Here is a 12,271-nt window from a genome sequence, read left to right on the forward strand (position 1 = left end):
GTATTTATTCTTATTGTATTCTAATTTTTGCGTCATAACTTTTGCACTGTCCACTTCCTGCTGTGACAAAACAAATTTCCCACGTGTGGGACTAATAAAGGTTATCTTATCTTATCTTATCTTATCATAAATAACTGCTGGATAACCGTATACAGGATACACATATATGCAGAGAAGTGTTCAAACGTTAACACAGCCTCGCTCCCATGATCACAGGTGCATAAAATCCAACACCTCCAGTCTGCCTTTACAGACATTTGTGAAAGAATAGCTTGTTCCAAAGAGCTAACTGAATTTAAGTGTAGCACTATAACAAGATGCTGCTGTTGCAACAAGTCGGTTCAGTTTCGTCCGTCCTAAATGTTCTGGGAACACCTGTAAGTGCTGTTATTGCAAAGTGGAACCATTTAGGACACAGCAGCTAAGCCATGATGTCTCAGACCACGTAAGTGGGTCACTGCATGCTGAGGCGCAAGTGTGTAAAGTCACAAACATTCCAAATCTCTTTTATTAACAACAGCACAAAAACTTTGCACCCCCGAAGTATATTTTAAACCTATTATTACTGAAGTTATTTCATTGCATTTGGATTATTATAATTCATTTTATGTGGGAGTCAGTCCGTCATTACTCTCACATCTGCAACTGATTCAGAATGCTGCTGCACAACTCTTAGAAGGAACTTGCAAAAGAGAGCAGAGGTCAGCTGACCAGCTGCTTCTGGAAGTATTGAGATCCAAGAAGAAGCTCAGAGAGAGCAGGGAGTTCTCTGTTGTTGCTCCTAAATTATGGAATAACTTGCCCTTGTACATTAGAGAAACCCCTTCACTGCCAAATTTTATAACATGTCTTACAACCCACTTTTATTCTTCGGCTTTCTACCCCAGCAAGACTCCGTTTTTCTCTTAGTTATCTTACCTTTTTAACTGGCTATTTGTATGTTATGCATTTTTATTATTCAGCTTCAGTGTGCAGTACTGTGTCGCTGTGGCTGTTATAAAGTGCTTTATGAATAAGTGTAGCTGTAAATGGCCCAGTACTTTCGTTCATATGTTATAGGTTCAGGTCCAGGTTTTTAGGTGAGAATAAACTGATCCTTAACAGTTTGTTTCATCCACAATACTCAAATCTGTGCCTGTCATAAACTTAACAGAGGTTCAATGAATACCAGAGGAATCACAAAGGGGAGGGAAACGGGGTTTAATCTGCCAGTTACATTTTGCACTTTGGAAATGCAACAGAACAAATTTCAGAGTTACATTAGACAATGAAAAAAAAATTAAATTTTAAGCCAAACTAAAAGATTAACAAATCAAAAATAACCAATTTACCCATCAACATAAGTAGAGCTACAGTATAATAATCTGTTTGCATTAAATGGCTGTAAATTCTGTTTATTGTAACTATCCTGTAATCCAGAAAAATACACGCTTTTTTCCATAATTCAGAAGAACAATACACAAAAAAGTTTGACAGAAGTTTTGTTTAATTTACAAACAAAACAATCATTTCTTATCAAAAATGACTTAAAGCAACAGAAACACAAATATGAGCTGAAGAACAGTGAGACAAACAGCAGCAGATGAGCGCAGCATCAGGACATCTTCTGGAACACAAACACCAGGTAGATACCTGCAGAGCAAAGACAGATGAGGGTTTTAGTGATCAACAGTTTGTAGATCAATGGGCCCACATATGAATACATATTTTAAAAGTAGATCAAAGACAACAATACTGAAATGTTTTTACAAGCATCAGTTTAAATGTGTCATGTAAACAGCTGATGGAGATGATCAGACTTACTGGTAGCTTCCCACTCAGATCTGCTCAGCGTTCCCTGCACACATGGAAATACAGACAAATGTTGTAAAACTGGGCCGAACACCTGAAACTGTTTTAGGTTTGTTTGTTTTTAAACTGAGCTGTGGGGGTAGACGTGGTCGCTCATCTACTAATGGAGAGGTTGGTTCTTCAATCGCATGCTATATATACACTTGGGCGAGATACTGAAACCGAAGCTGCTCCTGATGCATCCATGTGTTAATGTTAAAAAGTGCTTGAATGCATGTGTGTGAATGTGTGAATGAGACATGTGGCATAAAGCACTTGAGTGCTCGAGTAGAAAAGCGCTATAAAAACCGGTCCATTTAACATTTACCATCTGAGCACGCTTACCAGGGGAGTTCTGACGTCGGCTCGGTCACAGTGCTCTTTAGCATGACAGTATTCCTCTGCACTGTCTGAGGCTTGAAGACCATCCTCACTGGGAAATGGCTGAAAGCAAAACAAACTCTTAAAAAGATAGTAAGTAGTGACAGGTTAAAAGCAAAACCTGGACCTCTGAGCTACAGTGACAGATTCTGCTGGTTCTGATGTGTTTTCTTTATCCTCTGATCAAACACTACTATGAGATGAATTGTTCTATTTATCCACAAGACACAGGACCACACTAATGTTTGTGTGGATTTATTGGAGCAAAATATCGCCACACATCTAGCAAAACAGTAAAGCAGTGAACTTTTTTTTTAACACAGCAAACAAAAAAGAAAAAAAAACAGTCCATCCACTGTGTGCAGAGGAGTGAAGCTATTCTTAAGGCTTGAGAAGGTGAGATGCCTCACTGAAAGGATAAGTGGGTCCTTTCCTTTAATTTGTCACCATTTGGATCTGTGTCCAAAAATAACATGCTTAAATGTTGTGTTAAGTCCATATCTAGTTTGTCTTCTGGTCACATCATTATTGTAAAAATAAGAAAAATGAACTGAGAAATCATAGTCAGTATGTCAGTTTTAATTAATATTCTACCTCCAGAGCCATCATCTTCATCATGAGGCTGCGATGATTCTCCTTCTTCACCTTCTCCTCAAAGAAATCCGCAAATCTTTGTTTCAGCACCAGCTGCATATTGTACTGCTTCGCCATGCTGGGACATAAGAAGTGGAAACAGAGTATCATGAAATATTTTTATAGGAAATTCAGAGTACACAAGCAGATGTTACTGTGAGTACTCTTACTGTTCAAAGAGAGGAAAGTAGACGAGGAACTCTGGAACGTTGACGACTTCCTCGAGGTTAAAGTGATACTGACATCCGAACAGAGGGTAGGAACCTTTGGACTGAAAGGTCACTTTGAAAACCTCATTACCAAATGACAGCGAATCAGATGCCTCCAAACGTTTACTGTTGGGGGGGGGGGCAAGGAAAAGAGTGAAGATGAAGCAGATACTGACTCAGTGATTCAGTCTTTACATCTGAACATTTCAAAATGTCTCTAATAGGGTCGGCTTAGCGCAGCTTGACTCAGTTTTAAGGTTTTTCATTAGGTGGTCGTACCTGGCACCAGGTACTTTTTTAGTACCTATTTGGCTGAGGTTCAGGGCGATCTGAGGCGATCCAGCCTCAGATCCTTGCTGTAATGACCCCACGCACATTACATGGTACTCGTTTATAATGAAAAGTGACAAAGTCCGGTTGAGCCAAGCTACACAGAGACGGTACTAATGGAAAAAGGCTATAAAAACTCCAAGTATTAAGCTTATCTTAATACTTGGAGTTTTCATAGCTCCAACACCAGGTGGACAACCTGCTTCACCTAATAGGATCATGTGGCTTAGGTGAAGAAGGTTGTCCACCTGACATGTGGACAGATGTGACTATAAACAATTTACCATAAAAAAGCGCCTTTCATTACACTTAATTGTTTATCTTACACAAGTTCAAAGGCATCTGGCGTTGTACCGATGAAGTACCCTCCAGGTTTAAGACGCTCACAGGCATTTCTCAGCATCATATTAGCCTTCTGCTCACTCTCAAATGAGTAATGATACACAAACTGACAGCTGCAGATGTCGAACATAAGCTCAGCATCATCCAGTTTCTCTGACAACAACTCCTGTAGGTAGAGATAAAAGGTCAGTAACAAATCAAACAATCCAGACTGAGAAAAACCTCACTTTTATTTTCTTCTTAATTCTGATTTTATATATTCACTTTTATCACAGAATACTCGACTTATTTTTTGTGTGCTGCAGGTCTACCTTTGAACAGTCTGCTGTGATGAATTCAGCAGTGAAGATTTTCTCGTTACGGTGACTCTTTTTTTTCATCTCGTCATAACGAATCTGACATTGTTCCACAGAAACCCCTGCAATATCTGAAAATAAACATCTATGTTTAATCATCAAAAATCTCCAGCAACATGCAACAATTAATCTCAATTGTAATGCCTTTTGAGCTGAGGGGCAGTTATAGAGGCAAGAGATGATATGGGCCACCCTCCAGTCGATCCACCGCCCCCAGGAGGTACGGTTGCAGCTGGGTGCAGGGGTGGGTATTTTTGTATCCCCTCAGTTTGTTTCCAGTATGTTTTCGGTGGTGGATGAGAAGGTTCTGACTGTCGTTTGTGCTTATGAACTGAATAACAGTACATAAGCTTAGAGTATACAGCAGGGGTGTCCATCTCCAGGCCTCAGGGGCTGGTGTCCTTCAGGTTTAAGATCTCAACCTGGGTCAACACATCTGAATCAAATGATTAGTTCATTATCAGGCCTAGCTGTGTTTATCAAGGACACATCTAAAACCTGGTACACAGCTTTCTTGGAATCATTGAGTGGATTGCTCCATTTCATGTGACATTTCATGTCAATGGCATCTGTAGAAATATATTTACTTAGAAAAAATTCTAAGTAAATATAAAACGCATTTTTTTTAATCCAATGTAAATAACACTGAACTGAATTGACGTGATGACCAGTTATAGAGGACCGAGTGCCAGTTACTTAAGTCAAAAGTGAAGCACAAGTATTAGCTCATACATAGGTGAGATTTTGTGGCAGGTGCTCTCATTTGATCTCTGTGATGTTTGACATAATTCATTTCAATTCAATGCCACCACTTTACTGCTATGGAGAGGTTTGTGTGCCCCAGTAGTCCCAGCAGCTATCCTTTTCTTTGTCCCCTGGTAGGTCTCTCCCAAGGCAAACTGGTCCTGGATGAAAGCAATTCATTGGACCCCCATGAGAAAAAAAAGAGCAAGACACCTGAGTAACCTGTGCAAGATTGGGTTACTCCAGGGTTATTTCTCCTCACCCTGAAGCCAGGCTTGGTAGGGAGCTTGACAAAGAGCAGCTGGTGGCCACGCCTTGGGCCCACTACCTGTAGCAGATACCGTCGGGGTCAGGTATATTGTGTGTCAGGTGGCAGTCAAGGGCGAGGGCCCTGATAGCCCGATACCCAGCTATCAAAGCTGGCTACAGAGATGTGGAACCTGTCCTCTCTGGTTTGGAAGGAGCCTGAGCTAGAGTGTGAGGTTTAGGGACACTGACTAGATATAGTTGGGGTCACGTCATTGCACAGTTTGGGAACTGGAACCAGTGTCCTGGAGAGAATCTGGACTCTGTCCCAGTCAGTGAGGGACGGCACCTGCCTCTTTCTCAGTAAGAGAAAGAGGCAGGCAGGCGGTGGGTATTTTTGTATGCCCTCAGTTTGCTCCTGTCCCCCGGGGGTTTTTGTGAGCGAGAGTGTTGTTTCCCTACGCCTTCAGATTGGGGAAAGGGTCCTGACTGTCGTCTGTGCTCATGTGAAGAACGACCCAGTCAAACAGAAGAGGGAGGATGGATGGATGGATGGACAGATGGATGGATGGATGGATGGATGGTTGGCAGGCAGGTTTGATTTTACACAAAGTTAACATTGACTGTTTCAGGTTAAACAGCAGGATGAGGTGCGTCTGTAGAGGAAGATTTCACTGCTGGTCCTTTACAGTCCTTAAAGCTGTATAGGCATGAAAAGAGTCTGTAGAAATGTGATGTCAAGTTTCATAAACCATAAAAATCAATGAATCAATACCTGCACAGACCAGGTGATCGATTCCTCCTCTTCTCCACTTCAGTAGGTCTCCTCCTTTTCCACAACCAAGGTCCAACACAGACACCTGCTGAGATCCCGCCCCTCTTACCTGCTCCAAGATCTCACCTGTCAATAGAAAAAGACACTAAACTGTAAGAGGATGTAAATATTTTATTTTTAAAGTTGCTTCCACACAAGGTGCTGCAGAAAGAAAATAGGTAAAATCAGAAAAAAATATAAATAATTATTAAATGGTGAAAGAATAAAAAGTAAAAAGTTTATAAAAATGGTTAAAATACAGTCCAGTAGACTCGGAATAAAAATTATTCTTCCCCCAGTGTTGGACTGTAGCTGGTGATGGTAGTCCTAGTTCAGTTCAAGAGGATCACTCAGAGATCTGGTTCATGAGCAGAACCAGAATGACCAGCTCCAGCACACCATGGAGGAGAGACTCAGAGGAGGTGAAGGTAATAATTATTTATTATCATCACAAAGGATGACTTTTATTATTTACCTTAAAAAAAACAACAACTAGGCTACACCTTTACTGAGAGGGTGGTTTGTGGCTCAGCTGCAATGGAGGGGTGGAGCAGCAGGTTCAAATAGTGTGTGGGGGGGGTGGGGGGTGTCCAAATAGTGCATGCCCTGCTCTGAGTGTCAACCTTTGTATTATTCTGGAGGATTATACAATGCAATTTCCTGACTAACCACCTTGTTCATGACTCACACACTAAAAGAACTGTACTAATTACTGGGTATTAAGTTTTGTTTGGCCAGCATCTATGACCTTCAGACTGACAGGCTGGTGGAACTGCTAAGTAAGACAGAATCCATGATTCGTAAGTTAATTCACGAGGATAAGGAGAAGGTTATCATGAGAATTTGCTCCAGGCACGTCAGCAGTGCCTAAATCTAAGATTTATCACCTCAACCTGCTCAAAGATAGGCTGAAATTGCTTCTCTGGTGAGCCTGGTGAAGGAAAGAGATGAGTTGGGACCAGCGGTATCAAATTCTATCATTTCCACCTCCTTCCGTTGTGATGACCATCTTGCACAGGCCCGGAGAGTGGATGGTGCTGCAGTGCAACATCGTTTTGTCTGGTTGTACCAGTCTCACAGAGCACCGTTTTGTAGCACACTCTAGTGTGATGGTGCATTCACTACCAGATACTTGAACACACAAGACAAATTGCTCAGAAGGAATTGGCTGAAATACTGAAAATGGGAGTAATAGAAGAGTCATACCAAAAGCAAAAAAAGACTACTAAAGATACAACAATCACTCAACTTACAATGCTGTCTGCGTCGGTCCTTTGTGTTACAGGATGGCAAATAGAAAAGCGTCCTTTTATAGTCTTTTTCTACTCGAGCACTCAAAGTGTTTCATATAACATGTCTCATCCATTCACACCAATCATAGACATAGAAAAAAGTGCTTGTAAGTGCATTTAATCTAACATTCATACACAGCGTCACACTCCCATGAAAGTCATGGTTCAGCATCTTGCCCAAGGACATCTTGGCACACAAACTGGAGCAGCCAGTTTTGGAATCAACAGCCTTATGATTAGTAGATGACCTCCTAAACTACAGTCACCTCTATGTTCATACAAGGCACAGGTGAAACATAAAGGCAAACCTTTTTAAATAAAATAATCAGTCCCTTTCTCTGTTCGATAAAACTGTAGAAAATGGACGAGTTCTCTGGTCCATGTGAAAATAAAAACAATAAACTGGCTTCCTGTAAAAAGTTTACACCAGCCCCTTTGCAAGGTTTAACCATTTATTTTAGTTAAATCTATTAAATCTGTTTTTTAAAAGTTTCTGATCATTTATAAAACACTTTTTTTAAAGGATGAAGGTCATTAATCAGCATGACGACAACAGGCTGCCAAATGAAACATAAAAGGCCAATAATCTGTATTAGTGACTGGTATTATACTCGCTGGATAAATATCACTGCATTGTCATTTTGTTCTGATAATCAGCTTTCTAAATGTTGGATCTGATGTTTGGCCCTAGAGACAACTTATAGCAAAAAATAAACAAAAACAAAACTACGCTCTCATGTTATTATGCATGCGATTGCCGGATGGGTGTTAATTGCTTACAGATCACTATGGATATGTTAAAACTGAGGAAGTGTGGTGTGTTGATCAGAAGCCAGTTACCAATTAGAACACTCTTCAGCCAGTTGTTGAAGTTCCTCATGAAGAAGATTCGGCTTCTGCTACGAGCTGCCCGGCCAACTTCCTGCAGCTGGTTGTAGTGACTTGCCACCTTCACACCGTGATCAAGCACCTGAGAGATCAATTATAGGGATCACTAATAAGGAAGACAGCCTCACAGCAGCTTTAATACCTGCTGATAAATATTTAGATTGTTTTTGTCTGCCTGATCTTTCCGAATTAACCTGAATAATAACTTCCTCCAAATCAACAACGTGTCAATCAAACCTCGTTCCTACAAGACTGCTCAAAGAAGTCCAAAAATTATAAATCTTAAATATGATCAACCCATCTCTTCAAGCTGGCAGTAGTTAAACTGTTACTTAAAGCCGCCACTTGACCTTTTATCTCAAACATTCTTGAAAGAGTAGATGTAAAACAGCTAACTGATCATCTGCAGAGGGATGGTTTAACTAAAAGTTTCAGTCAGGTTTCAGAGATCATCACAGTACAGAAACAGCTTTAGTGAAAGTTACAAACTTTGTGTCTTATGGCCTCTGAGGGTGGACTCATTCTGTGCCTTTCCTGCTAGGCCTCAGTCCTTTATTCAATATTGTCAGTGTTGGGAAGGTTACTTTTAAAATGTATTCCGTTACAGAATACAGAATACATGCCCCAAAATGTATTCTGTAACGTATTCCGTTACGTTACTCAATGACAGTAACGTATTCTGAATACTTTGGATTACTTAATATATTATCGTGCTTTTTACAACAACATGAATGTACTATTGCTGTGTGATTTATTACTATTACTGAAGGTCCGCGATTCCGAACTGTAGTAAAGGGACCTCTGACTAATACGGCGGGGTCCCTGTCGGCTCGTAGCCGAAAACTAGCTTTACTTTGTTGTGTGGGTCAACTTTTCTTGCGAGAGACAGAGAGAGGCGTTGAAAGACTGCTCCAACGGAACTTATTGTTTTCGGAGGAAAACACGAACACGGTGTACAGTCGAGTCTTAATAGCTTACTTACAACTGGGCTCGTCAGGCACTCTTCTTGGCTGCAGTGGTTATTATTATATTTACATGCTTCCAGCTCCCGTTTTTCCTCGATGACAACTCGTACCTTTCCACTCGCCTTTTTCTCCCTCCTCGCGCTCACAGACCCATAATGTGTATGGCAGTCCATTCTCTCTGCAACACGGACTACACTGCCCATGATGCTACATTCTTTAGAGCTATGCTTGTAGCATTCTGCCTGTTAGCTTAGCACAACAACGAAAAGGCGCTCTCTCACCCAGGAAACACACAGTCGCAGAGAGAGAGAGAGCGTCGCCCTGTAACCATGGCAACCGTAACGCTGCCGCCTGGAACAACAGAACGTAGCTGTCAAACAAAACCCAAACAGTCCTGACCCGCCACAATATGAAACAGGAAAGTACCGCAGTGTAATCCATTTATTTCAACAAAGTAACTGTATTCTGAATACCACCCTTTTAAACGGTAACTGTAACGGAATACAGTTACTCATATTTTGTATTTTAAATACGTAACGGCGGTACATGTATTCCGTTACTCCCCAACACTGAATATTGTTAACAATAATATTTTATTACAGCGATTAGAGCATGCTGTAGGTGTTAAAGGTACTGCGCTGTAGTGGTTTGAATCAATTCAATCTAACAGAGTCCTCTTCACACACTAAGGTTAACTGATACTCTTAACATTATGCATGTTTTCCCTCAGGCAGTCTCACAGAATAGCATAGCAAGTTCAGTCCAATTTTATTTTCATGCGCCAAATCAGAGCAAAAGTTGCTTCAAGGTGCTTTATATTGTAAAGTACAGACCGTAAAACACTGAAGACATTTGAGTTTTTAAATATGTTAGGTTGTTCGCTGAGTTTACAAATGTTTTCCAAATTATCCTAAACTTCTAAACTATATATATTTTTAGCAAATAGTTTTAAAAGTGCTGTCTGATCCTCTCACATCAAACCGAGACTTCATCTCACAACATGAAGAGCCTTCAGACAACTGCTTTAAAGAAATATAAAAAAAAATGAACTTGACAACCTGCTTCTTGCTAGGTGACATCTTCTCTTCTTCATCTTCAACATGCTTCCTCTTCATCCCCGAGTTCTCTTCTTGCTGAGCTCCTCTGGTCTGTGTTGCCTCCTCCATCGTTTCTGTCTGACGAGACTGAAGCTCCATCTAAGAAAAAAAAGAGGAGGAAGAGGAGGAGAGAGAAAAACAATATCAGTTTGAGCTGATGAAGCTTTATGTTGAGTTTATTGAGAATTAGTGATGTCAGCTTGACTGAACAATGCCGAACGTGATCCATTTACCTTTTTTAATAACCCGTTATATCCGAAAGGGAGAGTAATACATTATGATGTCAAAAACTACAATGTATTAATCACTGCTTATGCGCTACAGTCTGATGGTCCTGATTGGTATCGGAGTTTTCTATAATGAAATTTCTCATAAATAACTACACATAATAAATATTAGAGATATGTTAAAGAAAGTTTTAAGTTTTGTTTAAAAAAAAAACATCAATTGACTAAAATATTGCATTTTCAGATCACCAAATAGAGGTATCTGTCTTAACAATCTGATATCATTTGGAACTTGATTTAACCTTTTTAATGATAAAACTGCTCAGTGACCTTTCAGAAGTTGGAAATTTAAAGCCTACATGTTGGGTCAATCAAACTAATTAAAAACAAAAATTTCAAAGGTGGCACGGTGGTTAGCACTGTTGCCGCACAGCAAGAAGGTCCTGAGTTCAATTCCAACACCAGGCCGGGGTCTTTCTGTGTGGAGTTTGCATGTTCTCCCCGTGTTTGCGTGGGTTCCCTCCGGGTACTCCGGCTTCCTCCCACCGTCCAAAGACATGCAGCTTGTGGGGATAGGTTAATTGGAAAATCCAAATTGTCACTAGGTGTGAATGTGCGAATGAATGTGAGTGCGAATGGTTGTCTGTCCCTGTGTGTTGGCCCTGCGACAGACTGGCGACCTGTCCAGGGTGTACCCCGCCTCTCGCCCTATGACAGCTGGGATAGGCTCCAGCACCCCCCGCGACCCTGAAAAGGATAAGCGGAAGCGAATGGATGGATGGATGGAATTTCAAAGGTTACATAGAACTGTAAGTGCAGGTTAAACTGGGTTGTCACCATGTTGTAATGCAGTTTACAGTGATGGATGCAGGACTGTTTCAGGGCAGACTGTTGTATGGCCACTGGGTCACATATTGATGCTACCCTGGGCCTAAGTTAAACTGATGGGTGATGTTCTTTGGTGGTGTGTGCTTACTTCCACCTTTGTACTAATTTGGTTTGGAAAACTGTAGGATGCAGTAAGCCTGCCGCCTTCTTGTTTTCGCTGCTCCCCAGGGGACTCTACAGCGGCTCATCTGCCTTAATCTCCCTCTGCATGTCCTCCTTCACTACATCTATGAACCTCCTTTGCGGTTTTCCTTCCTTCCACCCCCCGGCCTCTGTGCAAAAAAAGACGAGTATTTGTGCAGTGTGCCGTCACAGGATTTAATATTGCAGAGTCACAAACAGGACTCGAGTGTTTACTGAAGCAATGAGACTAAAGGGGTCGAGGATGCGTTTCCTTCTGAAACTTTAAGGCGCTATTTGACTCTTTTTACTCCGTGGATAAAACGGGTTAAATCTGGATGTGACCAGGTTAAAATCGGATACGACCCAAAGCTGCTCACTCTCACCTTCCATCAGTGACCGGAAGCTGCTACTGACTGTAAACTGACCGTTAGCCGCGGCTGCTAAGAGCTAACAGATGTCGGTGTGTGTTCAGAGATGAACCGGAAACAGCTAGCACAGTGGCTGAATGTGATATTCCAGTCGATACTAATCTAATGGATAACACCGAGACTAACTTGAATTAACGACCAAAGTTTTAGAGAAAAATAACTCACTGTGCTCCGCGAGAAAGACGCGTGCGCTTTCAGCCGCTTCCGGGTTTGTGCACGTCATATTTGCGTCACACCAGAGAGTCGGTGGGTTTTGTTTTTTGTTTTGTTTTTTTTAAATTGAAAGTGTTTGTTAAACATTACATGAATGCATATACCTGATGTGTGAATGAGTATTTGGGTCACATTAAGACAAAAATATTATTGATCATTTTGAGAATAAAGTCGAAATTTCGAGATTAAACTCAAAGCGTGGAGATCGCTGTTGTTGTTTCAGGACAAACTGTCACAGCTTCTCCTATGACCTCTACAAAATGTA

General features: G+C 41.1%; 1 protein-coding gene across 2 annotated transcripts; it reads right to left on the reverse strand.

Annotated features, from left to right (window-relative positions):
- Positions 1 to 1,176: 1,176 nt before the first annotated feature.
- rnmt (RNA (guanine-7-) methyltransferase) lies at positions 1,177 to 12,023 on the reverse strand. 2 transcript variants are annotated; one of them, XM_086280642.1, is made up of 11 exons: positions 11,959 to 12,023; positions 10,089 to 10,226; positions 8,018 to 8,147; positions 5,847 to 5,972; positions 4,037 to 4,152; positions 3,710 to 3,891; positions 3,015 to 3,179; positions 2,806 to 2,923; positions 2,176 to 2,274; positions 1,804 to 1,837; positions 1,177 to 1,632 (listed from the first exon to the last, which is right to left on the reverse strand). In XM_086280642.1, exons 2-11 carry the CDS (start codon positions 10,224 to 10,226, stop codon positions 1,595 to 1,597), a joined length of 1,146 nt encoding a protein of 381 aa, XP_086136768.1. In that variant the 5' UTR covers positions 11,959 to 12,023; the 3' UTR covers positions 1,177 to 1,594. The 2 variants fall into 2 exon arrangements, with proteins under 2 accessions (XP_086136768.1, XP_086136769.1); XM_086280643.1 differs by lacking the exon at positions 11,959 to 12,023 and adding an exon at positions 11,749 to 11,948.
- Positions 12,024 to 12,271: the final 248 nt, after the last annotated feature.

This window comes from Aulonocara sp. 'chitande type north' Nkhata Bay, linkage group LG22 (assembly GCF_057382095.1).
Source record: "Aulonocara sp. 'chitande type north' Nkhata Bay isolate Kocher_YH1m ecotype deep benthic linkage group LG22, A_spYH_male_GT1.1, whole genome shotgun sequence".
NCBI lineage: Eukaryota > Metazoa > Chordata > Actinopteri > Cichliformes > Cichlidae > Aulonocara > Aulonocara sp. 'chitande type north' Nkhata Bay.

Excerpts from the sequence above, each read along its gene's own strand:
- rnmt (XM_086280642.1), bottom strand. The coding sequence starts at position 10,226 with ATGGAGCTTCAGTCTCGTCAGACAGAAACGATGGAGGAGGCAACACAG. Across the intron at positions 3,892-4,036 it reads TCACAGCAGACTGTTCAAAG|GAGTTGTTGTCAGAGAAACT; the intron begins GTAGACCTGCAG and ends CTCTACCTACAG. Across the intron at positions 2,275-2,805 it reads TGAAGATGATGGCTCTGGAG|CCATTTCCCAGTGAGGATGG; the intron begins GTAGAATATTAA and ends TTTTGCTTTCAG.